We start from the raw sequence: 27,953 nt of genomic DNA on the forward strand, positions 1-27,953 counted from the left end.
GGGGTTGATATGGAGATGTGTGCTGGGTGAGGTTGGGGTTGATATGGAGATGTGTGCTGGGTGAGGTTGGGGTGATATGGAGATGTTTACTGGGTGAGGTTGGGGGTGATATGGAGCTATGGGCTGGGTGAGGTTGGGGATGATATGGAGATGTGTGCTGGGTGAGGTTGGGGTTGATATGGAGATGTGTGCTGGGTGAGGTTGGGGTGATATGGAGATGTGTGGTGGGTGATGTTGGGGGGCGTAGATAATACTGTTTCTTGTTTTTTTTTTAACAATTTATGATCTAACATTTCTTGTTTGTTTTGCTCTCAGGGCCTTTTACCTGGAAAGGTCAGCAGACTCCAACACAACGGCTATAAAGATCGATCAGGTAAGGATTTTCATGTTGTAAACTTGTATTAATCCTGTCAAGATGACATCATTTGCTTTCCTTCTATGACTAATAACCCCACCTGTCTTTATGTCCGCACATGTGTGAAATGCAGGAGTTCTGTCATTTTTTGGTATATTCCCGGATATTAGCATTTCACGGACAACCTTTCAGCAATAACTTCATCATTACTTATGATATGGAACCCATACATAGAACTATTTTCATGAAGACAACAATTTCTTTGTTTCAGTTTTGTTTTACTTAGTTACAATTTTAAAACAAGTGTTACAGTAATTCAAAAGTGAATATTTTATTCTGTAATTTTTAATGACAGTTCGGGGCTCTCTGGGCTATTGAGTGATCTTACACTGTTGTGTTTTCTCAGCTGATCCGTCCAATGAACGCCCTGGATGAGCTGTGCAGGCTCATGAAATCCTTTGTTACCCCCAAACATCCCCAGTCAGATTACAGTAAGAATAACACACTGGGGACCGGCTTGTTACCCATCTCCTCTGAGCTCTGTTACCGCCTGGGAGCCTGCCAGATCGTCATGTGCGGCACCGGGATGCAAAGGTAAGTGGCCGCAATAACAGCCCGGGTGCTTTCACCATGGGGTCTCTGTACAGCATGCTGTTCTGTGTTAATAGTACAGAGGGAAGGTGCTTGGTTACATTGGTTACCGCACAATGACATCTAGACAGAGTGCACGACCACACCGCATTGTGTAGTTGGGTATCATCGCATTTATTTTTTATATATATATACAGTATCTCACAAAAGTGAGTACGCCCCGCACATTTTTGTAAATATTTTCTTCTATCTTTTCATGGGACAACACTGAAGAAATGACACTTTGCAACAATGTAAAGTAGTGAGTGTACAGCTTGTATAACAGTGTAAATTTAAAATAACTCAACACACAGCCATTAATGTCTAAACCGCTGGCAACAAAAGTCAGTACACCCCTAAGTGAAAATGTCCAAATTGGGCCCAATTAGCCATTTTCCCTCCCCGGTGTCATGTGACTCGTTAGTGTTACAAGGTGTCAGGTGTGAATGGGGAGCAGGTGTGTTAAATTTGGTGTTATCGCTCTCACTCTCTCATACTGGTCACTGGAAGTTCAACATGGCCCCTCATGGCAAAGAACTCTCTGAGGATCTGAAAAAAAGAATTGTTGCTCTACATAAAGATGGCCTAGGCTATAAGAAGATTGCCAAGACCCCGAAACTGAGCTGCAGCACAGTGGCCAAGACCATACAGCAGTATAACAGGACAGGTTCCACTCAGAACAGGCCTCGCCATGGTCCACCAAAGAAGTTGAGGTCACGTGCTCAGCGTCATATCCAGAGGTTGTCTTTGGGAAATAGACGTATGAATGCTGCCAGCATTGCTGCAGAGGTTGTAGGGGTGGGGGGTCAGCCTGTCAGTGCTCAGACCATACGCCGCACACTGCATCAAATTGGTCTGCATGGCTGTCATCCCAGAAGGAAGCCTCTTCTAAAGATGATGCACAAGAAAGCCCACAAACAGTTTGCTGAAGACAAGCAGACTAAGGACATGGAGTACTGGAACCATGTCCTGTGGTCTGATGAGACCAAGATAAACTTATTTGGTTCAGATGGTGACAAGCGTGTGTGGCGGCAACCAGGTGAGGAGGACAAAGACAAGTGTGTCTTGTCTACAGTCAGGCATGGTGGTGGGAGTGTCATGGTCTGGGGCTGCATGAGTGCTGCCGGCACTGGGGGGCTACAGATCATTGAGGGAACCATGAATGCCAACATGTACTGTGACATACTGAAGCAGAGCATGATCCCCTCCCTTCAGAGACTGGGCAAGAGGGCAGTATTCCAACATGATAACCACCCCAAACACACCTCCAAGACCACCACTGCCTTGCTAAAGGCGCTGAGGGTAAAGGCGATGGACTAGCGAAGCATGTCTCCAGACCAAAACCCTATTGAACATCTGTGGGACATCCTCAAATGGAAGGTGGAGGAGCGCAAGGTCTCTAACATTCACCAGCTCCGTGATGTCGTCATGGAGGAGGGGAAGAGGACTCCAGTGACAACCTGTGAAGCTCTGGTGACCTCCATGCCCAAGAGGGTTAAGGCAGTGCTGGAAAATAATGGTGGTCACACAAAATATTGACACTTTGGGCCCAATTTGGACATTTTCACTTAGGGGTGTACTGACTTTTGTTGCCAGCGGTTTAGACATTAATGGCTGTGTGTTGAGTTATTTTGAGGGGGCAGCAAATTTACACTGTTATACAAGCTGTACACTCACTACTTTACATTGTAGCAAAGTGTCATTTCTTTAGTGTTGTCACATGAAAAGATATAATAAAAATATTTACAAAAATGTGAGGGGTGTACTCACTTTTGTGAGATACTGTATATAGTTTTTATTGTTTTTCAAGAAATTATAAAATGGTATAATCAAACAGAAAATAAAATAAAAATAATAATAAAGTTACAAAGAAGAGGCTATGCTTCGAGACTAAACATAGCAATTCTTTCAAAACCAGATAATATTTTGGTACCCAAATCTTCTGAAACATTATAAAAGAACTTATATTGATACTTGTACCGTTAGATTGCTTACTATTGTCGCATTCTTAAAGCGTGTTTCTAGTTTTGCAGTCAAATGTTTTAAAAAAAATCCTATATATAACAGCTGATCCTTCCCGTCTATATGGACAAGAGGGACATTATAAGACTGTGAGCTCTGCACTCACACTGGGTCCTAAGAAATGACAGTCCTATGTGCTAGAAGCGGACCTCCTTCAACGTCTCCTTTTGTATTATGTTGAGTGGGGACAATTTGTTAATGTATTTCTGTTCTGCCCAGGAGCACATTGTGCATATCGCTGGAGCAAGCCGCCATCTTGGCCCGCAGTCACGGACTCCTCCCCAAGTGCATCATGCAGGCGATGGACATCATGAGGAAACAAGTGAGTGCCACAGCTTGATAAAGTTCTAATTTGTTTGAATGAGGTAACTGTGCTCATTGCACCAAGTCTGGGGTATCATGAAGGAGGATAATAGACGAGGTCATTTCTACGGCACAGCGAAGGGCAATGTACTACCCTAGATTAATTCAGTTTTAATAAGTAAGTTGTGAATTGTAGAATTAATGTTTTCATGCTACGTTAGTAATAGCGCGCTTAATCCCAACCTATAAATAACGATACACGGTGCACAATAATGTAAACACCAATAATCCGTAAGTGTACAGAATAATCAAAATTCGTAAAATATTATTACTCCTTCCTCTGTGGATAGAGGTAAAAATGTGTACACACACAGTGATGATAAAAAGTAAAGGGAAATTCCAACGAATTACCACCACCATCACCTTAAAAAAATGGAATAATATAACCCCTGAGTCAGATATCACTTTTCAAAGAAGGGGATCCTCGCTACGATGAGCTTATATGTTTTCCCATGATTCAGATATTGTGTTTTCTCCAAGGATGATTGAACCTAAAAAAATTCACTCTCAACGAAAATAGAAAGGCACCATTGCGCAAGATTGCTGCATATTCACAGATTCCTAATTAATATAGAATATTCACTTACATTTTGTTTGGTCAAAAAAACGCTGATTAAACGATCAGTAGTGCAAGCAGCTCACCTCCTCACTGCACGTCTGGTATACTGCAACACCGGAAGTGACGTCACTGTCTCCTCCCGATGCATTGAGTCACAGGTCACGTGACTTTCTCAAGGGAAAAGTCACATGAGATGTGACGCATTGCGCCGGGAGGAGCCAGTGACATCACTTCCAGTGTTTCCAACTCTTCACCCCACCAGTCTGGGCCTTTCAAACTAACACAGCCTTGACCCCATCCCCAGCCTGGGGGAGCTTCCTTTGTCTACCTCCTCTTCGTCTCTTTTCCTACCCCTTTCTTCTATTCCTGGGCCTCCTTCCCGTCGCTTTGTTTTTCCCATTTCTTTGTCCTGTGCTTAGTTTGGTCTTGTTCACATTGTTTTCACAGACAGGTGCACTCCCCTGTCCACCCCAGCCCACCCCCAGCCCCTGAGTCTGCAGGCTCAGGCATCTCATGTTGGCCCTTGGCCTAGGCCTGAGGGTCGCTGTTGGTTTATAGTTTAAATCCTGTAACACATTTTCATTTATGTTCTTACATGAAACTCTGCATTATGACCCTGTTTATATCCCCTGCGTGGGAATTTTAACGCCTGGTTTTCTTTTGCATATCAATAAGAACATTGTACCAGAAACTACGAATCCAGGATTACCAAATTGCCTGAAAATTCTGGAAGGCAGTTTTTGACTTGGCCTCCAAAATCTTTGAAACACCTATACAGCCGAATCCTGATACAGCCCTATTAAACCTAAAACCTGATGGGAACATTGTACCAGAAACTACCAATCCAGGATTACCCAATTGCCCGAAAATTCTGGAAGGCATTTTTTGAATTGTCCTCCCATATCTTTGATACACCTATACAGCCCAATCCTGCTACAGCCCCAATTAAACCTAAAACCATTGTGAGCTAATTCTAGCTGAAACCATACACAGAACTAATAAAGCTCTTATTCATGCTAAAATGGAAGCAATCGAAAGAGATCGAATCGGTCAGTTTAAGAAACTCTGGCTTCCTTGGGTTAAGCATTGTTTACCTCCAGACTTTGATGACACAATATTGTTGCCTTGGTAATTTTTCTCTAATTGCCTTGACTATAATTAATTACGCATCACCACTTGCGCCCCCCCCCCCATTCCCTTCCCCCCTTTTTCTACCCTCTTCTCTCTGTCTATTCCTATTTTTTGTTTTCTACCTTTCTTTTAATATTGTGTGGTGCTTATATACACTTTGTAACAGAACGTCCCACTCTCCGCTTGAGTGCTTCCTGTCATATACCACTTCCTCCAGGCTGAGTATAGATATTAGATATTATAGCCACATATTACAACCAAGAACTAGGCAGGACTCGTTTAGCGGCAAAGCTGGAACTGTTTATTTGAACAAGAATACAGGCTTTTATACGCTTGAGAAGGAGGTTCCCCCTCCTGAGCATATTGCCCTAACAATACAAACTGTAACCAGAAACATAAATTAACGTGAGCTAATTAACTAGTCATTTAACCAGCTTAGGTGATTCAGAGGTCACCTAGGATGTGTATTGTGTCTTCTAGCTCAGAAGACACAATAAACATTATCATAAGTATAAACACAGAACACCTTCACACAATAGCAGGAGCCCCCAGTAGCAGACGGACCGGCTCCTACATTGAAGACCATGAAATCCATATCTAAGAAATGTCTTGATTAATCACGGATTGTAGATGACATGGCAACAGTCTACCAAACTCTTACAATGTTCCATCATTTTCTCAGTCATCCTGGGCCCCTAATAGACACAGAGTGACTTAAACATTGGAGGTGCATGGGGAGCTGAAACAAGGGTTTTCCAACCTCTCCAAGGGATTCCGGGTTCCATGGGCCCCCCACCCAAAGTGACTCCCGTCACACACATTATCCCTTTTTTTTAAATATATACCTATTAGATTGATCTCCTTATTACTGTTCTTGCAAAATGAACCAATAGTCACTAGCTTACTTTTTCCTTCTGATGGAATTTTCTAATGCTTTCGATGTAATACTTTATTGGTTTATTCGCTGCTCTACTCGTTACATTTACATTGTTATGTACTCATCCTGTTCATAAATCGATATGTTTAGCTTTATTGACATTTGAATATTGTACCACCATCCTTGTATGTACTCAATCTGTCAATCTTTGTTATATTTAAAAAAAAAATAATAACAAACAAATTTGACGAGAAACAACACATCCTATCATGCATTTAGGAGTCATGCCTGTGGCTGTGAAGAGGCTTGCAATCCCTCATGAGACTTGTAGCTCCACAACAGTTGGATTGCTGAGGGTGCCTATTCATGCTTTAGAACAGTGGTCTCCAAAATCTGGCCTGCGGGCCGGATGTGACCCTTTGCACGCCTTTTATCAGGTACTTGGAGCAATACTCCATCCACTAACACCAATGTTGGGGCACTGATTCTCCCACTGACACCAATCATAGAACCCTTTTCCTCCCACTGATACCAATGATGGGGCACTATTCCTCCCACTGATACCAATGATGGGGCACTATTCCTCCCACTGATACCAATGATGGGGCACTATTCCTCCCACTGATACCAATGATGGGGCACTATTCCTCCCACTGATACCAATGATGGTGCTTTATTCTTCCTTTGAATACCAGTGTGACATTCTTTCTCCTACTGGAACCAATGATAAGCCATTATTCACTCCCACTGACACCAGAGCATTTTTTATTCTATTTGGCCACAATCTGGCCCCCCTAATGTCTGAGGGACAGTAAGCTGGCCCCTTGTTTAGAAGGTTTTGAGACTCCTACTTTGGAAGATCTCAAATTAATGGGATAATTGGATATTTACAGACTGCAGCTATCAATAACAGATAGGTCAATGGTATGCATTCCATCTTTACCTCCAAATAATTTTTTTTGCTTACCAACATTCATTACAAAGTGTAGATTTCGATCACTTCCATCTCACGGCGACCTCACCTCTGATATCTGAGGCTGAGGACGGCCTTTGTACACAATCCACCTAATCATATAAATGAATCTCCGTCTTGTGTTTTGTAGGGTCCTCGCGTGGAAATCACAGCTAAGAATTTAAAAGTCAGGGATCACCCACTGCAATCTCCGCCAAGGTAAGTCCAGAAAGCCAATGATGTCCTTCACAATCCTTTCTTTAGAATACTTTTTTGGGGGTAATTGAAGCTGAAATATTGGATGTAATCCTGACGTATGGGTGGATGATTTTCCATACGGAGGAGTGTTTAGAAGCTGTAAATATCAGGGAGAGAAGAAAATACACCAAAGGTTTATCCCAATGATAATCCTTGTCTGTACAGCTGGAGTTTTAAGGAGTTATTCCAACCTGAAAGGTGTTGCTGTGGTACCCCACTTGCTGCCCTGTTGTGTTGCCTAGACTGAGCCACAAGGGTGCCACTGTTACCATCTGACAGGTTCATCGCTCCCTTCCAAGGAGATCCAATTTGTGAAATTGTCTCTGGGATGCTTTTTTAGGGTGGAATGTCTTTTGTCAAGCTTCTATGGATCTCTGTAGAATGGAGCGCTGGATCCACCAGATGGTAACAGAGGAGTCTTCGCAACTCAATCTATGCAACACTCCTGGGTAGCGAAAAGGTGGCTCTGGTGATACAATTTAGGGTGAAAAACTCTGTCAAGCCTCAAGGAGACTTACATCCCAGAATGGAATCCCCATCCGGGGTAGAATCCCCTTTGTCAAGACTTAATGAGGCTTGACAAAGGGGATTCTACCCCCAGTAGGGATTCCTCTCTTAAATGGGGAGTCCACTCTGAAATGCATTGCCATATTAACCGCCATTGCCATCGTTTTCACAGCTCAATTTATACAACATTATTGGGTGGAGAGAAAGTGGCTATGGCAATAGGTTTTGGGGTGAAAAACTCTGAAATTCAAGCCTCCTTGAGGTGTGACAGAGTGGAATCCCCATTTAGGGTAGAATCCCCTTTGTCAAGCCTCAAAAAGGATTTTACCCTGAATGGGAATTCCACTCTAAAATGAATTACCATAGTAACTGCCATTGCCATAGTTCTCACAGCTCAATTTATGCAACATTACTGGGTGGCGAGAAAGTGGCTATGGCAATAGGTTTTGGGGTGAAAAGCTCTGAAATTCAAGCCTCCTTGAGGTCTGACAGAGTGGAATCCCCATTTAGGGTAGAATCCCCTTTGTCAAGCCTCAAGGAGGATTCTACCCCGAATGGGGATTCCACTGTGAAATGGGGATCCCACTCCAAAATCATTACCATAGTAACTGTCATTGGTCATAGTTCTCACAGCTCAATATATGCAACACTACTAGGTTGCGAGGAGGTGGCTATGGCAATAAGTTTTGAGGTGAAATACCCACTGTCAAGCCTCAAGGAGGCTTACACTTCAGAGTGGAATCCCCATTCCGGGTAGAATCCCCTTTGCCAAGCCTGCCTGGGGATTCCACTCTGAAATGCATTGCCTTAGTAATCGCCTTGCTACCCAAAAGTGTTGCCTAGACTGGGCCACAAGGATGCCACTGTTACCATCTGGTGTGTCCTTCACGCCTTTCCTTGAAGATCCACTTCAGAGTTCTCTCTCTGCTGTGAGCCCTTCTGCTGGCCATGGAGGACTGCTGCTTCCTGTCCTGGACTTCACATGGAGGATTGCCTCTGGGCAGCTGAAAAGCTGATTGGTGCGCTCTCTGTTGTCTTCATTTCAGAACACTGGTGGTGGTTTCCAGGTCATCTCTAGAGAGCTGTAGGGTCTATGGCATGTTTTAAGTGGATTTTATTCTCCTTGGACCCATCTTGGACTATTTCATGTCTGTGGCTAGAATTGTCTTTGCACAATTGGCACTTCACTTTGGAATACTCCATTAAAGCTAATCTTAGATCTGTGTTGTGTACATGAAACACGCTTCTTCTGCTCCTCACAATGCGCTCTTTCCACAGGATCTTCAGACTCTGCGTACCGCCAGTAGACGGGGACCTGTGAGTGCGCGGGGTGAGAGATGGTCCCCCCCCCGATGGGTAAATGAAGGAGTAGCGCCAGAGGCCCTCTGATGGATGTTATACTCTCCGGATTGCTAAAGCACAAGTACTGCAATGATTCATGGGTCTGCCCCCACTCTGTGCCTGCTGATGGACAAGCTGTGGGTGCTCCTATTGTGCCAAGGTCCCAGGGTATGGATGGAGCCATGTTTATCTACAGGATCCAGGAGGAAATCGAAGAGCGACAAGGTTAAAGAGAGACTTTGGACTCTTTTTGTTGCTTCTGATATTCCGGCGCACAAAACCTTTCCTTCTGCAAGATAAGTATTTATTACAAGTCCGTATTCTGACTTCTACACTTGGAGCGGAGTGCCCGACTTCTCCGCCAAACACAGCGGTCCAATTTTGCACTCCAGGATCCTTACGTTATGTTTTTAACGTTCTTATTTGCTTTTATTTGGGATTTTATTGTTGTTTTATAAGTGGAATTCTACTTTTATAATTAAAGATGCTACAAGTTCATCGTCTTATTCCTGCCATACGCATTGCGGAGTATAAAGGACTCTTCTTCTTCTGCCCAGGAAATGCCCTTTACCCAGAAGCCTCTGCTCTAACCTCTGGGACCAAGCTTCTATAAGTTATACTGATGTTCATAGTTGATGCGGATAACTCTCATCTAATATTTGTATTTAAATCTTTTTTTTTTTTTTTCGATGCGGTTGTAATTGTAGGATATTGGAACGTCGATGTAAATATTGGGACATTTTGTATTTGTGGTAACTTGCGCCAGTATCAGTATTCTATGTTTACAGGCTGTAGGAGCGGGCGGGAGTTACTGAACCCCCCCAGATGTTTTGTACATTCGCTGCGGTTTCTGGTGAATTAAGCCCAGAGATCTCAGCGGATCCTCCTTCTTTAGATTGCTTTGTATTTGGTATTTCTACTGATTTGTTGAAAGATAATAACGCACATTACCGGCCACCATCTGTGGGTGTTCTTCACTCCACCCATTTGTCTGATACAGCCTGACCTAGGATCATCCAGCCTCTGATCTCTTGTATGTGGTATGTGTGAAGTTCTCAAGGAACGCCATAGTTCTTGGTGTATCAAATCCCTCAACTTTTTGGCGTGGAAGGTATTAGCCATGCTGGGTTCAGGGAAGGAGGGGGTCATACCACAGCTATATACTAAGCAAGAAAATAGAGCTAATGGGAAGGAAGAGATCGGGCAGGAAACCCAATCAGTAAATGTCTTGTTACAGATCAGCAGGTAGAAACCTTTCTAACCTAAATAAACCTCATCTGTCCTGCTCTATAGAATCATTGTACAAAGGAATTCCTATCATCTGTCCTGCCCTATAGAATCGTTGTACAAAGGTATTCCTATCATCTGTCATGCTCTATAGAACCATCCTATGAAGGTATCACTACCATCTTTCCTGCCCTATAGAACCATCGTACAAAAGTGTCTCTATCATCTGTCTTGCCCTATAGAACCGTCCAGTAAAGGTATCCCTACCATCTTTCCTGCCCTATAGAATCATTGTACGAAGGTATTCCTATCATCTGTCATGCTCTATAGAACCATCTTATGAAGGTATTCCTATCATCTGTCATGCTCTATAGAACCATCTTATGAAGGTATTGCTATAGTCTGTCCTGCCCTATAGAACCATCGTATGAAGCTATTCCTATCATCTGTACGATGGTTCTATAGGGCAGGACAGACGATAGGAATCTCTTTGTACGATGGTTCTATAGGGCAGGACAAAGGGATTCCTATCATCTGTCCTGTCCTTTAGAACCATCCTATGAAGGTATCCCTATCATCTGTCTTGTCATATAGGAATACCTTCATACGATGGTTCTATAGGGCAGGACAGATGATAGGAATACCTTTGTACAATGGTTCTATAGGGCAGGACAGATGATAGGAATACCTTTGTACAATGGTTCTATAGGGCAGGACAGGTGATAGAACCATCGTATGAAGGTATTCCTAGCATCTGTCCTGCCCTATAAAACCATCGTATGAAAGTATTCCTATCACCTGTCATACTCTTTAGAACCATCGTATGAAGGGATTCCTATCATCTGTCCTGCCCTTTAGAACCATCCTATGAAGGTATCCCTATCATCTGTCTTGTCATATAGGAATACCTTCATACGATGGTTCTATAGGGAAGGACAGGTGATAGAACCATTGTATGAAGGTATTCCTAGCATCTGTCATGCTCTATAAAACCATCGTACAAAGGGATTCCTGTCATCTGTCCTGCCCTTCTGAACCTTGATATGAAGACATCAGGCAGGTAACCCTATCAGTGTTACATATCAGCAGAAAATGTCTAACCTAAATAAGCCTCATCTGTCCTGCCCTCTAGAACCATCATATGATGAGAACAGACTGAAGTCCCTATTATTACAGGTCTTGTTACTGATCTGTCCTGACCTGTAGAGCCATCATATGTATCATTACTCTTGACCAGAGAACCTGTCTTACCATGAGCAGCAGACCATATATGTATAGAACATTGGTCTACGTGAACCGCCTCTAAGCTTGATAACCTCCGCTACTGCCTTATAGCATTGCCAGATAATGACCAAGCCAACCCTCTTCCTCGTTATTCATACAGGGTATTCTTTATAATTTTAGTGGTTGGTGGCCTTATATATCTGACACATGTGAAAAAGTCCCCCCACCTTGCTATATCAGACCTTTCTTTGGGTGTTACATGGCTTATATTGCGTTCCTTGGTCACTTTTGTGGTGTCTGGGTATAATGATCTTTCAAACCGCTGCTCTAATGGCCTTAAAATATTCATATATCTCATAACTGTCATCTCCAGACCCCCCTATAGGCTGGGCACTTGCATATGGCGTGACTAAGTGGTAAAAACGTGGCTCACCAGCTTGTCATGGCACACGATTTGTATTATGACACACTGCAGGCATTTGGTAAGCGGTTGTACAAGGCCACCGGCGAGTCTCCAGTCTTGCTGAAAAGAAAATGGCAATAAAATGGTAAAAGTGATCTTATCACACGAAGCAGCTTGCCTGCTGGTTTACCATACCCCATCTACATGCTATTCAAAATTTAAAAAAAAACTCCAGTTTCTTTATTAAAATAAATACCTACTAAACAATCTATTTTTTATATTTTAATAAAGCAACCTTTTTTCATTTTGATCTGCAGTCATGATTTTCTACTAAGTATAGATTCCTTGCAGCCCCGTCTGGCCGCCATGCACAGTGTGCAGACCAGAAATGCCCAGAATGTTCCCCCTGTCCCTGCACGCCTCGGCCCCTTCCAGTAATCTGCACAGAGCTTGGGGCAAATTACAGGCATCCCTGGCAGCGTCCTTAGGTTTACTGTACAGCATGTCTTATGGCTGGATACTTATTCTCTGCCTAAGTCCCAGCATGTCTTGACATCTAATTATTTTGAACTGTGGATGTTATCAAGCCTTGTGAGATTATGGTGGGGAACTGAGGAACAGCCCAGGGTCACTGTACAGGTAGACCAGACTGTCCATATTCCCTATAGTTGAGAAAATGGTGGATGTGAACTGAGGAACAGCTTGTCGTAACCATACAGGTAAACCAGACTGCCCATGTTTCCCACAGTAGACAATATAGTGGATAAGAACTGAGGAACAGCTCAGGACCACCATATTGATAGACCAGACTGTCCATTAATTTCATAGTAGAGAATATGGTGGATGTGAACCAAGGAACAGCCCAAGGTCCCCATACAGGTCGACCAGATTGCCATATTGTCTACTATGGGATATATAGACAGAGGAGAACTGAGGGGATGTGAAATGAGGATATTTCCCATAATAGAGAATATGGTGGCAGTTAGCTGAGGAACAGCCCAGGGTCACTGTATAGGTAGACCAGACTGTACATATTTCCTATGGTTGAGAAAATGATGGATGTGAACTGAGGAACAGCTCGTGGTCACCATACAGGTAAACCAGACTGCCCATGTTTCCCACAGTAGACAATATGGTGGAGAAGAACTGAGAAACAGCTCAGGACCTCCATATCGATAGACCAGACTGTCCATTAATTTCATAATAGAGAATATGGTGAATGTGAACTGAGGTACAGGTCGATACAGGTCAACCAGATTGTCTATATATCCCATAGTAGACCATATGACGGAGGAGAACTGAGGGGATGTGAACTGAGGATATTTCCCATAATAGAGAATATGGTGGCAGTTAGCTGAGGAACAGCCAAGGGTCACTATACAGGTAGACCAGACTGTCCATACATTTCATAGTAGAGAATATGATGGATGTGAACTGAGGACATTTCCCATAGTAGAGAATATGGTGGCAGTGAGTTGAGGAACAGCCCCGGGTCACCATACAGGTAGACCAGAGTGTTTATATTTCCCATAGTAGAGAATATGGTGGAGCTTAGCTGAGGAAAAGCCCGGGGCCACCATACAGGTGGACCATACTGTCTATATTTCCTGTAAAACATGTCAGAATAGCAGTGTGGACCTTTGTGAATAGGCCTGGTGGAATGAATCAGACTTGTGGTGGACTGTGTACATATTACTTTGTCCTTATCATTTCAGAATGTTTTATTGAATAAACTGTTTTGAACTAAATGTGTGTAGAGTTGTTATTTTGTCCGGGAAGGTGTTAATTCCATGGATCTTGTGCGTCGGCAGTAAGATTGGGATGTGGGGCAATCTTCCGGTGACTCTGCCATGGGAAAGGTATGGAGGTGCTACAATTGGTAAAATTCACCTTCCTACCATCAGGAACCAGCCCTTTAAAAGTTCAAACTGGTGGAAGCATTACATGGGCTTCCCGATCACACGGTTTGCATTATGACACACTGCAGGCGTTTGGTAAGCGGTTGTACAAGGCCACCGGCGAGTCTCCAGTCTTGCTGAAAAGAAAATGGCAATAAAATGGTAAAAGTGACCTTATCACACGAAGCAGCTTGCCTGCTGGTTTACCATACCCCATCTACATGCTATTCAAAATTTAAAAAAAACTCCAGTTTCTTTATTTAAATACCTACTAAACAATCTATTTTTTATATTTTAATAAAGCAACCTTTTTTCATTTTGATCTGCAGTCATGATTTTCTACTAAGTATAGATTTCTTGCAGCCCCGTCTGGCCGCCATGCACAGTGTGCAGACCAGATATGCCCAGAATGTTCCCCCCTGTCCCTGCACGCCTCGGCCCCTTCCAGTAATCTGCACAGAGCTTGGGGCAAATTACAGGCATCCCTGGCAGCGTCCTTAGGTTTACTGTACAGCATGTCTTAGGCAGGGAATAAGTATCCAACCATAAGTCCCAGCATGTCTTGACATCTAATTATTTTGAACTGTGGATGTTATCAAGCCTTGTGAGATTATGGTGGAGAACTGAGGAACAGCCCAGGGTCACTGTACAGGTAGACCAGACTGTCCATATTTCTTATAGTTGAGAAAATGATGGATGTGAACTGAGGAACAGCTTGTGGTCACCATACAGGTAAACCAGACTGCCCATGTTTCCCACAGTAGACAATATAGTGGAGAAGAACTGAGGAACAGCTCAGGACCACCATACTGATAGACCAGACTGTCCATTAATTTCATAGTAGAGAATATGGTGGATGTGAACCAAGGAACAGCCCAAGGTCCCCATACAGGTCGACCAGATTGCCATATTGTCTACTATGGGATATATAGACAATCTGGTCGACCTGTATGGGGACCTTGGGCTGTTCCTTGGTTCACATCCACCATATTCTCTACTATGAAATTAATGGACAGTCTGGTCTATCAGTATGGTGGTCCTGAGCTGTTCCTCAGTTCTTCTCCACTATATTGTCTACTGTGGGAAACATGGGCAGTCTGGTTTACCTGTATGGTGACCACAAGCTGTTCCTCAGTTCACATCCATCATTTTCTCAACTATAGGAAATATGGACAGTCTGGTCTACCTGTACAGTGACCCTGGGCTGTCCCTAAGCTAACTGCCACCATATTCTCTAGTATGGGAAATAACCTAATTTCACATCCCCTCAGTTCTCCTCTGTCTATATATCCCATAGTAGACAATATGGCAGAGGAGAACTGAGGGGATGTGAAATGAGGATATTTCCCATAATAGAGAATATGGTGGCAGTTAGCTGAGGGACAGCCCAGGGTCACTGTATAGGTAGACCAGACTGTCCATATTTCCTATGGTTGAGAAAATGATGGATGTGAACTGAGGAACAGCTCGTGGTCACCATATAGGTAAACCAGACTGCCCATATTTCCCGCAGTAGACAATATGGTGGAGAAGAACTGAGAAACAGCTCAGGACCTCCATAATGATAGACCAGACTGTTCATTAATTTCATAGTAGAGAATATGGTGAATGTGAACTGAGGAACAGCCCAAGGTCCCCATACAGGTCGACCAGATTGTCTATATATCCCATAGTAGACCATATGGCGGAGGAGAACTGAGGGGATGTGAACTGAGGATATTTCCCATAATAGAGAATATGGTGGCAGTTAGCTGAGGAACAACCAAGGGTCACTATACAGGTAGACCAGACTGTCCATACATTTCATAGTAGAGTATATGGTGGATGTGAACTGAGGACATTTCCCATAGTAGAGAATATGGTGGCAGTGAGTTGAGGAACAGCCCCGGGTCACCATACAGGTAGACCAGAGGGTTTATATTTCCCATAGTAGAGAATATGGTGGAGCTGAGCTGAGGAAAAGCCCGGGGCCACCATACAGGTGGACCATACTGTCTATATTTCCTGTAAAACATGTCAGAATAGCAGTGTGGACCTTTGTGAATAGGCCTGGTGGAATGAATCAGACTTGTGGTGGACTGTGTACATATTACTTTGTCCTTATCATTTCAGAATGTTTTATTGAATAAACTGTTTTGAACTAAATGTGTGTACAGTTGTTATTTTGTCCGGGAAGGTGTTAATTCCATTGATTTTGTGTGTCAGCACTAAGACTGGGATGTGGGGCAATCTTCCGGTGACCCTGCCATGGGAAAGGGTAGGAAGGTGAATTTTACCAATTGCAGCACCTCCATACATCAGGAGCCGACCTTTAAAAGTTCACACTGGTGGAAGCGTTACATGGGCTTCTCGATCATGTGATTACTGTGGTTGACTGTGACAGTGATCACCTGATCAGGATCCTGTCCTACTGGCTCCCAATCATTGATAGTTGATAGGGAATTGTTGGTGACAGTGCGATCACAGTGCTGTGTGTACTAATTGAGCACTCTCCCAACACAACAAAGCAGCACTAGCCAGACACATACACTATATTACCAGAAGTATTGGGACGCCTGCCTTTACACGCACATGAACTTTAGTGATATCCAGTCTTAGTCCGTAGGGTTTAAAGCCAGGCCAACTCCATTTTGAACCCTATGGATTAAGACTGGGATGCCATTAAAGTTCCAATACTTTTGGTAATATATGATGTATATAGGGAAGCATGGCATAAGACACACCACTGTGCTGCCACATATATGTATATGGCTGGTGTTAAGAGACTCACAATGCTAGTTCTTTGATTTCATGCAGATGATTCAGCTTCAATACTTCCTGAGTCTGACCTGGGGCCAAAGGTCCAGATTTTAACACTCATGAGTTATAGAGGTTGGAAAGCATGATAATAAAATAAGTATTAAAGTCAGACACAGCCAGGCCACCAGCATTTTCTAAAGTGATCCAGCCATGGCAGCCCCCAAACTTAACCCATGAAAGGGTCACCGTAAATTGATCATACACACGTCTGTACATCTTTAGGCAAGTTATCATATATTTGCCTGTTACAAATAATTGGGCCTATTTATCACCCTTGCCTGAAATAAGAACTGTTTTGTTCCATAGCGAGCAATCAGATTAAAATCTGCACTGAAGATTTCAATATTGAATCTCATTGGTTGCTGTGAACCGAAAAAAAAATGGGTTTTATAATAAAGCCACTGCATCCAATCAGGGGCCTGTTTCTATTTGAGAGCTTTACATATAAAAGAACTGGAAGCTGATTGGTTGCTGTCACTGACACAGGCACCTACCTTTTCTCCTGGGGGGTCATACTCTTGTTGTAGATCTTTACACAGATATACAGCTATTGTTACCTCCCTGCACCCACATATATGATGGGGTTAAAGAGGGTGGAGCTGATACATTGTATCCTACAATAAGAAGGAACCGGAAAAGAGAAACATTGTTTTTTTTTTTTTGTTTTTTTTTTTGTTTTGTTTTTTAAGATGATGTGATTTTTCTCTTCCTGGTGATTCCTCGTGTCACCCTAAAACTGGGTCTGAGGAGGATCCAGGTATGGAAAATAACAGTGTGAATATTTTTTTTGGTATCCTCCATTCTGCAAGTTACCCACAAAGCTGTTAGGCCCCTTTCACACGATCGGACCGCTCAGGTCCGCCTGTCAGTTTTGACGGCGGACCTGAACGGGCGCTCCATGTTAGCCTATGGAGCGACGGATGTCAGCGGAGACATGTCCGCTGACATCCAACCCGGTCCGATCCGCAAAAAGCAGACGGGTGGCCCTACGTCCGGATCCGTCGCTGGCGGATCGGATTGGGTGAGATCTGATGAAAACGGACATGCTGTCTGTTTTCATCCGATCCCTCCATAGGCAGCAGCGGCGCTTGACAAGCCCCTCCCCGCTCAGTGAGCAGAGAGGGACCTGTCATCCGCCAGCTCAACGGAGATCAACGGACTGATCTCCCGCTGAGCCGGCGGACCGAGGCGGACTCCGTGGAAACGGAGTCCGCCTCGTGTGAATGAGGCCTTACAGCATCGCCCACGTGTCTCTCCGCCTTCCTCCTGGGTGTCGGGATTCATGAATCAGACAGAAGTGCAGTAAAAATCACACCTTAATAAAATGGTAAAATAAAACCAGAAGGGAAGTCAGCCAGGCAAAAGTCTTTGAAAACACAGCAGCTAGTATCCAGATATGTTGACCTTATCCTGCTTTTCAGCCAGCTGGATTAGATCTCCTGTGCCTTCACCCTTGGTCATCAGGTGAGTCACTGTCAGGCCCGGTGCTACCACTAGGCAAACTAGGCAGCCGCCTAGGGCGCCCCAGCCACTGGTGTTCCTACTCTCTTCTCTCTGCAGCAAGCAACTAAGTCTCAGCATCAGCAGGCAGCCGCCTCTCCATTCGCACATAGTCCTCCGCCGCTTCTGCGCCTCTGACACTGTGTCCATGTCCCGACTCCCGACTGAATGGAAGCAAGCAAACATTAATTGATGGGCACCGAGAGGCTGTATTTGATGGGTGCTGGTAGGTTGCATTGATGGGCGTTGGTGAGGCTGCATTTGATGGGCGCTGGTAGGCTGCATTTGATGGGCGCTGGTGAGGCTGCATTGATGGGCGCTGGTGAGGCTGCATTTGATGGGCGCTGATGAGGCTGCATTTGATGGATGCTGGTGGGCTACATTTAATGGGGGCTTCATTAAAAACATGGGCAGGGCAAAGGGGGTGCACCCAGGGGGGGCGGCAAAATGAAGTTTCGCCTAGGGTGTCAAAAACCTTGCACCAGCCCTGGTCACTGTGGAATGATAAGTGCTGGCAATTAACCGACAGCTGAGCTCTGAGAAGGAGGGACTGAGCCCAGCCCTGACACTGGGCTGCTTAGGGTCCTTCTGAAGGAGTCTTGTGCCTAGGGTTGTCACCTGTCCGGGATTTGAATCATGTGTCCGGGTTTCAGGCGGACTGAAACCCGGACACATTATTGAGACTGGGCTGTGGCTCCCCGAGTAACCAAGATAGTCACACACAAATCTGTTACCGTCAGGAAGCTGCGAGTGGCTGTCTGGGGGCAGGTTTGACATCACTGGGGGGGGGGCCAGGGTGATGATGTCAGCAGGAGCAATTTGGCTACACCTAATGCTTGCTGCGGCAAGCTATGCCCACCCCATTACTACTCTCCTTGGGGCACCCAAAGGTTTCTCAGGCCACTAAACTGTTTCGGGTTTGGCTTGAGGAAAGGGTGGCAACCCTACTTGTGCCTGTGAGATGACAGTGGCTCAGTGGATAAGATCGCTGGAAAGAAAATAAAAATGATATCCATTCCTAAAGAGGACTGCTTCACCTTTTATGCCCTATGGTCAATGCCTGACCACCTTGCTGGGGGGTGACAGGCTAGGAAGGCTTTAAGGTTTAATCCACTGCCCAACCGTGTAAGGTAAGAGGATATTTTTCATCCATGTCTGTAATATAAAAATATCAAATATGATGGATCTCTTAGGGGTTGGAGATCACATTAGACTGACTCAGTCGGTCCTAGGTTTTTGGTAGGGGATACCGTGAGCAGGTTGGAAAAATTTCCTTCCAATAATTTGTGCCCAGCTTGAGGGAAGGTGGCTGTGGGCCCTTTAGGGGTCGTTCCTGGAGGCAGCAGCTCAGGCCCCCAAAAAGTGTTTGTAGAGGCTGAAGGTTTTTTTACCTTCATCCATGAAGATAAAAAAAACCTTCTCTGTGCAGCTGCGCCCCCCCCCCCACCTACTACTTACATGAGCCCCATCTTCCTCCAGTGATGTGCACGAGAGCCTCGGCTCTCCGGGGACTCCCTCATTGGAGTCCCCGGTCAATCACAGCCAGTGAGCCAATGAGGAGAGAGCGGGGGGGCGGGTCTGAGCCGTGGCTCTGTGTGTGTGTGTGAATAGACACGCAGAGCCGCAGCTCATGAACAAGCTTAGGAAAAACAAGGAATGGTGGCACACCACAGACACAGTCAGTATCTTGAAAGATGTTTATTGATCATCCAGCCAGACACGTGCACAAGATACCTTGACAGGTTTCACTCGAGTCACTGGAGCTTACTCATGACAACTTTTGGTTATGAGTAAGCTCGAGTGACTCAAGTGAAACGCGTCAACGTGTCTATCGATCATCCAGCCAGACATGTACGCAAAACGTCTTTCAAGATACTGACTGTGTCTGTGGTGTGCCACCGTCCCTTATTTTCCTACGTTGTATCCACGGCGGCGAGCCGAGGTGAGCACCCACAGTTGTCAATTGCTTCACCGATTTTCCTGAGCGGTGTGTGTGCTACGTGTGCTACTCATGAACAAGCTTGCTTGGGTGCCCCCAATGCAAACTGCTTGCTCTGGGGGGAAGTCAGCAGGAGGGAGGGGCCAAGAACGCCGACGGGGGGGACCCGAGAAGAGGAGGATCGGGGGCTGCTCTGTGCTAAACCATTACAAAGGGGAGGTAAGTATAACATGTTTGATATTAAAGGCATTCTTTTTTTTTTTTTTAAATAACAATTTATGGTGGTTTCTGCATTTGAACTTGGAAAGGAGCGCCCGGTATCGCTTATTGAGTAGCAACAAATAAATCAAACCCACTCATTTCGGGGGGGGGGGGGGGGGGGAGACAGAGACTCTCCCTTCTTCAGGGCTGTTGCTGCATTCTAGCAAATGGGGAAAGGGTTCTATACTGTGTCTGTGAAACAAGGATCAGACTGATCACCGGGACCCTGTTAGGGATCCTTCACCATTTACCAGCCTGCAGTCTCTGTTCCCCCCGAAATGCGTTGGCTTGATTTATTTGATGCTACTCTCAATAAATGATTTCAAACCCACCTTCCATCTTGCATTCAGAGGATACCGGGCGCTCCTTTCCACTACCTTTTCAAGTTAACATATGATGGATGGAAAGGACAATTTACACAAGTGATGGCCTGTCCACTAGGAGCGCATGGGCGCCGCCCCCCCCCCCCCCCCCCATGCGTCCGACCCCCTGATCTACATACAGGGATGCTTGAGCATGGATTCCAATGGGGGGGGGGGGTTTAAGCACCTGATTAGAGCTAGAGGCTCTAATAGGCTTCAAAAAAGGGTGGTCTCGGGGAGCAGGGCACTGCGCTCCGAGCCCACCCAGTTGTTTTACAAAAGCGAATGAATATTCGCTACTGTAACACTGAATCTCCTCCCGGCCAATCAGGAAGCGGGTCATGAGACCCGTCACCCGATTGGCCGAAAGGAGATCCAATCGGATTGGCCGGCAGGAGAGGAGGGAGAAGACGCACGCAGGGGAACTGAGCAGCAAGCAAGCAGCCTGGAGAGATGGGGTGATGCCCCTCCCCCCCCCCAAAAAAAAACACCAGCCGCCACCGCTACACTAACTCTTAATAAGCATTCTGCGGAGTCCTGAAGAAGGTGTTTGAGAAGTAGGAGGAGGAGATCCCCTGAGAGGTGGCAGCAGCTAAACGGGTGTAGCGCCCACCCCATTCAGGTAGGTGCTTAGTGTGTTTCTGTAATTAGTGATAGGTAAATTTGGCCAAGGCTTTGCATTTTTTCCCTAGGCCTGTTTGTGGGTGTGAGTGTTAGAATAGAGGGGGTTGTGGCCACCTACACTCTGGCTCAAGGAAGTCCCCTTATCTTTCCAGTGAAATGTTCTGGAAGAGAGGCAGGATTTGGGACCTGAGTGGCTGGCAGCTTGTATGGAGAGCTCTGGACCAATCATTAATTTGTATTGGCAGGGGCAGGACTCGCATATAAGCTGAGGTCACATGCTCCTGGGGGGTTCTGCCTGGGAGCAGAGGAGGTCAGCATGTAGAAACTGGTGGATGTTTGGGCGTTCTCCCCTCCTGGGAGAGGAACGTGCCATGCGGAGAGGATCTGGGAGTACAGGGAGATCCAGAAGCTGTAACTATGTAACGCAGCAGGAGGAGGCTTGAAGGCCTGGGTGGTTCAGAGACCCCAGTGCTCGATGGCAGGAGAAGTTTGGGTGCAGGAGGAGGCTTGAAGGCCTGGGTGGTTCAGAGACCCCAGTGCTCGATGGCAGGAGAAGTTTGAACCACCCAGGCCTTCAAGCCTCCTCCTGCACCCAAACTTCTCCTGCCATCCAGCACTGGGGTCTCTGAACCACCCAGGCCGTCAAGCCTCCTCCTGCACCCAGAGACCCCAGTGCTGGATGGCAGGAGAAGTTTGGGTGCAGGAGGAGGCTTGAAGGCCTGGGTGGTTCAGAGACCCCAGTGCTCGATGGCAGGAGAAGTTCGGGTGCAGGAGGAGGCTTGAAGGCCTGGGTGGTTCAGAGACCCCAGTGCTGGATGGCAGGAGAAGTTCGGGTGCAGGAGGAGGCTTGAAGGCCTGGGTGGTTCAGAGACCCCAGTGCTGGATAGCAGGAGCAGTCATCACTATGAGGAGGAAGAAGTAGCTGTAAAGAGGACGGAGGAAACTGGGAGTCAACTTTCTGTGAGTACCATGGACTGTTGATGGGAAACAGCAAAGGGAGTGCAACCCAGTAGTGCTAAACCACCAAACTTGCTATATATTCAAGGACCTAGCAAGAGACACTTCCCGGATCTGACAAGGATTGATCGCAAGAGTCCAGAATAAGGAGGTGGAGGCCTGGGACTTTGTGAAATGACCAGCATCACTCTGAATAATGCTGTGGTTAGAAATTACAAACGGGTAGTGCACAAGAACAGGAACCAGAATTTATAGGGGCATCTGAAATCCTCTATTCATTTGTTATCTTAACCAGAGTTCAAGAATAAAGTTACAGTTTTATTAAGCACAAAGACTGTCTGGTGTGTTAAAGTTGCATGGGAAGGAAGAGCGGGGTAAATTGACATAAAGGTAATGAACAACACTGCAGCTCCCAAGGGAGTAGTGCGCTACACGGGTAAGGGTTCTTTCTAAAGTTGTAAAAAAATTGGCATGAGAATGAAAACCTTTTCACTCTAATATGCCAGGAGTGGTCAGTTTTAAGATTAGATAGGGGGCCTCTGCTTGGTGAAAGATGACGTATGTGTAAGGCTCCTTATCACCTACCTGGAAGAAGTTGGGAGATCTAGAGGGTCAGAATGCATGGCAAAGTCCTGATCTGTTCACATTGACTTTAACGCTGCTGAGGGATCCACTCCCAGGCTACAAATCAGCTCGGCCAGCTAGCAGACTTCATATTATAATATGGTCAGAGAAGCCCAGACTGTGTGCGCTATATGTCCAGATCCTATCAAACCACGTACAACTATGAACAGAATATGTAGTCATGGACTTTGTGTGGACCTATAGAAGAGAAACAAAGTACCATAAAAAACACTTTATTATGTACCATTAAAAATCTATTACACAACAATAAAAATGACTCTCCACACAGGGGTTCACAACATGCAAAGATTCAGATTACAGTTCACATGTGGACTCGCAGCATTTCAGGAATCCTTCTTCATGAGCACATTGACAGAACCAGTACACTGGAACCCACTCCTAATCTTTAATAGAGTAATATCAGCTAGTTGGGTATATGGGAATTCGTAGCATTTGTATTTTGCTCATAGAGGTGCAAATGATTAAACCAAGGTGAAGCCACTGCCTCTCGGGTGGAATATTCAGGTAAATATTCAGTAAATAGCCATTGGTCTGAGATGCTCTGGCATGGTGGTATCTTTGAAAACCCCTACACTTAAGAGTTTTTTTGTGGTTGCTGGTTTGAATCTTGGTTATGCGCTCTTAATAGTTTCTCACCTCTAAATCGGGCACTCTCTGAGCCCTTTGAAAATCCAACTGAACCTATGCAGACCTCTGGCTCAGGGGGTCGGTGCAGGTCCATGGGGTTTTGTGGTCATTTGGCTGTGTTTCTTTAATGTTTGATTAGTTGTTATCTCCCAGAACTGATGGTGAAAGGGATGCACACATAGACATAAGCTGGGTTCTAGCTAGATGGTATCTTTACAGCCCCCTTACATGTAAGACTTTCTTGGGGTTGCTGGTTTGAATCTTGGTTTTTCCTTTTTAATAGTTTCTCACCCCTTTAATTGAGGCTCAAAGGGATGACGGTCCAAAATGTATGAGACCTCTGCCCCAGGGGTTTGGTGCTGGTTCATGGAGTATTGAGGTTCTGTGGTCTCCTGGATGAATCTTGGCTGTACTTCTTTAATTTTGTAAACAATACTTTCACCACCATCAATTTTCGGTGTTAACAAGAAATCAAACAAACCCATGCTTAAGCTGGGCTCTAGCACAGTGTTATCTTTGCAAACCCCTACACCTAAGAGGTTGCCAGTTGAAATCTTGGTTCTTCCCTCTTAACAGTTTCTCACCTCTAAATCGCCTTTCAAGGGGCTGAGTACCTAGACCTCTGGCTCATGGAGTTTTGCGGTCATTTAACTAGGCTTTTTTAAATATTTCATTAGTCGTTAACTCCCTGATTTGATGGAGAAAGGGCTGTGTCCAAACACACAGAGCCTCAAGCTGGGCTCTGGAACGGTGGTATATTTACAGTTCTTTTAATCTTAAGAGTTTGTTGGGATTGCTGGTTCGAATCTTGGTTCCCCCTGTTAATAGCTTCTCACCCTGACATTGCGCCTCAAAGGGATGAATGCCCAAACTGAAGACAAGAAGACATCTGGTTCAGGGATTTGGTGCTTATCTGTGGAATATGGAACGCTTGTTGTCTGGATGAAGCTTGGGCATTTATTTTATGCTTAATGATATCTTACCCCAAAAATTGATGTTCAAAGGTCTGTCTGCAAGCTGGATCTCAATTAACTTGGGTTGTGGCTTAGTAGTTAAATAACAGTTCCCCTCACTCAAGAGTTTTTTGGGGTTGCTGGTTCAAATCCTACTTCCTCCCTTTTAATAGCTTCTCCCCCTTGAAATTTAGGTTCAAGAGGCTAAGTGCCCAATGTGCATCCAAGCAGACCTCAGGCTCAAGGGATTGGCGCGTGTCTTTTGTAGTATTGTACTTTTGTGGTCACCTTGTTGAATCTTGTTTATGCTTTTTAATACTTGATGATTTTATTTGCGCCCAAAATTGATGCTGAAAGGTCTGTCTGCAAACCACGAAAAGCCTCAAGCTGGCCTGTGGCTCAGTGGCTTCTTTACTGCCTGCTACACTTAAGATTTATTATTTAGGGTTGTTGGTTCAAATCTTGGTTTCCTCCCTTTAATAATGTCTCACCCCTAAAATTGATGCTGAAAGGTCTGTCTGCAAACACTACAAACCTCAAGTTGGCCTGTGGCTCAGTGGTTCTTCACTACCCACTACACTTAAGATTTTTCTTCAGAGTTGCCGGTTCAAATCTTGTTGTCCTTCCTTCAATAACTTCTCACCCCTGAAATTGAAGTTGAAAGGTCCATCTGCCAATGACAACAAACTCAAACAGCCTGTGGCTCAGTGGTTTCTTTACTGCCCACTACACTTAAGATTTATTATTTAGGGTTGCTGGTTCAAATCTTGGTTTCCTCCCTTTAATAATGTCTCACCCCTGAAAATGACGCTAAAAGGTCTGTCTGCAAACATCACAGACCTCAAGTCGGCCTGTGGCTCAGTGGTTTCTTTACTGCCCACCACTCTTAAGATTTTTCTCCAGAGTTGCCGGTTCAAATTTTGGTGTTGTTCCTTCAATAACTTCTCACCACTGCAATTGAAGTTGAAAGGTCCAGCAGCAAACGCTGAAAATCTCAAGCTGGCCTGTGGCTGAGTAGCTTCTTTACTGCTACACTTAAGATATATTATTTTGGGTTGCCGGTTCAAATCTTGGTTTCCTCTCTTTAATAACTTCTCACCCCTGAAATTGATGCTGAAAGGTCTGTCTGCAAACACTACAAACCTCAAACTGACCCGTGGCTCAGTGTTTTCTTTTTTACTGCCCACTACACGTCAGATATATTATTTAGGGTCGCCGGTTCAAATCTTGGTGTCCTTCCTTCAATAACTTCTCAACCCTGAAATTGAAGTTGAAAGGTCCATCTGCAAATGCCAAAAATCTCAAGCTGGCCTGTGGCTCAGTGGCTTCTTTACTGCCCGCTACACTTAAGAATTTTTTAAGGGTGCCGGTTCAAATCTTGGTTTCTTTCTAACTATGTCAGACCACTACATTTTGATATTTAAAGTCTGGTGCCAAAACTCCTACACAGCTTAGTTGTTGGCTTAGGGGGCTGATGCTGCACTACATATGTACAGGAGTTTGCTGGTTCAATTCCTGGCTTTTCCTTTTTGATGATGTCTCCCTCCTGAAATTGATGTATCAAGGGCTGGCTGACTCACTAAACCACAAACAGCTTTGTGGCTTAGGGGTTTGGCACCCTCTCCTGAACATTGTTGTGATCATAATGTTACAGGTTCAAATCCTGATGATTTCTTTTGAAATTGTGCTGGCTTTTTACTCTTGAAATAGGAGGGAAAAACCATCAGTCCTCGAGCAGAGGTGAGTGGCTCAGAGGATAACAGCAGTAACCAGCGTGCCAGCAACCTAAGATCAAATCCAGCACATCCCAGATGCACCATGATATGAACTTGAAACCTGCAAAGCCTTGGATGGAGCACCATGATACCAGCACTATGAGGTAAGCTTGAAACCTACAAACCCTTGGATGAGCACCATGATACTGATGCTATGAGGTAAGCTTGAAACCTACAAACCCATTGTTGAGCAATATGAGGTAAGCTTGAAACTTGCAAACCCTTGATTGAACACTGTGACACTGTGACAAGGATGACATGGGTGTAAATGCATTGTGGAGCACTGTGAAAGAGGCACCTAAAACATGGTGACGTTCTACAGCCCCATGGTTGAGCACTAAAGACATGAATGCAGACCACTGGAGGAATAGCAAGATACAGCCGATCTGGAGAGAAGCTTGGCAGGAAGACTCCAAGACATGAAGAAGTGAGAGAAGCACAAGGTTCACCACTGCAAAGGAAAACTGAAATCAGAAAGTTTCAGAAACACAAATTATAAATATTTTTTTTTTGGCATCTTCTCCAGGTCCTCCCCTAACTTGGGAGGCAATGAAGCCTTTCAACCAGGAGGTGCTCCCAGGGTCCAGGGAGCACCCAGGACCATGAAGGCTGGTTGGTCCTGGGATTTGAACTCTGGTCTCCAGCAGACCAGACCACAGCTCTTGCTCCCTGAGCTATTGCTGCTTCACATAAACCCATGTGCTCGTCCTTCTACTTATAAGAACAAAAAAAACAACTTATTAAATATACACACATATCATTCTATAAAGGTACAGTAGCAAAAATAAAGGAAACCATTATGAGTCTGAGCCACCTGCCACAGGACTGTAAGGATAAATCATTATTCTATAATCATTTGTCAGCGTTCTGAGAAGGTGCACAACATGGGTCCAGCAGATGGCACCACCGTCCTGTAAATGCTTTCCTATACACTGTGTATATGATCATACCTGCTATGACTGGGATATTGAAGAGAAATCAGTACTACAGGGCAACATAGGATACTTAACTTTCTGTAATTTTCCTCTCCTGTTACTCATCCATGGGGGGAGCATACATGCAGGCAGACCATAGATGTATGCTGCCATGGAGGCACCTGGAAAGTGCATTATTACACATCTTATTAAAAACAAAAACTATTTAAAGCATATCTAAAAGGCAATACATTTTCCTCCTCCAAACAAAATGAAAAAAAAAAAAAAAAAAAAAGTTAAATGTCCCAATGGCCGCTCAACACTATAGATTATTTACCCAAAACCAACAAAAGGAGTGTGAATGTCCCCATCAGAGACACAGCAATACGCACCTTCCAATAAAGACACCAACACTCACCTCACAATTTTAGATGTCAAATTGCAGACGCCATGTACAAAAAAGAAAATGCAGAGTTAACAAATACCACCAATGTTTCAGGACCAGGAAGAAACCCCTTTCTCAAGGTGACAAGAGACAGACCGTCTGTCACCTTAAGAAAGAAGGTCCTTTGTGGCACCCGAAATGTTGGTGGAAAGAAGCAAAGTAGTAGTAGTAGCCCCGTCACTAAAATCTCATCAAATCTTAAACATATTAAAGCATTTTGATTCCGTTAAAATCCTCGATTTTCATCTTCATGTTTATAGGGTGACAACGTCTCTGTCAGATAACACCGTGCCAATCAGCGCTTAGGATACAGGAACATTTTATAAATCGTCCCCCCAAAAAAAAGAAAATCATCCCAGCTGCTGAAATCCTACTTTCCCACAAAATCCACATGTGCAAAGGGCT

The 27,953-nt window shown here is 44.8% G+C and overlaps 1 protein-coding gene across 1 annotated transcript in view; it reads left to right on the top strand.

The window, feature by feature from the left end:
• The window catches only part of PREX1 (phosphatidylinositol-3,4,5-trisphosphate dependent Rac exchange factor 1), a gene marked incomplete in the record, with an annotated part of 222,925 nt that extends 209,328 nt beyond the window's left edge, over window positions 1-13,597 (top strand). Inside the window, 5 exon segments of the mRNA XM_073607193.1 lie at window positions 316-373; window positions 762-949; window positions 3,227-3,329; window positions 7,041-7,108; window positions 8,933-13,597. Of these exon segments, the coding sequence (XP_073463294.1) occupies window positions 316-373; window positions 762-949; window positions 3,227-3,329; window positions 7,041-7,108; window positions 8,933-8,975 (460 nt within the window).
• Between the last annotated feature and the right edge of the window lie 14,356 nt (window positions 13,598-27,953).

Source organism: Aquarana catesbeiana, linkage group LG12 (genome assembly GCF_042186555.1).
Source record: "Aquarana catesbeiana isolate 2022-GZ linkage group LG12, ASM4218655v1, whole genome shotgun sequence".
In the NCBI taxonomy this organism is placed as follows: domain Eukaryota; kingdom Metazoa; phylum Chordata; class Amphibia; order Anura; family Ranidae; genus Aquarana; species Aquarana catesbeiana.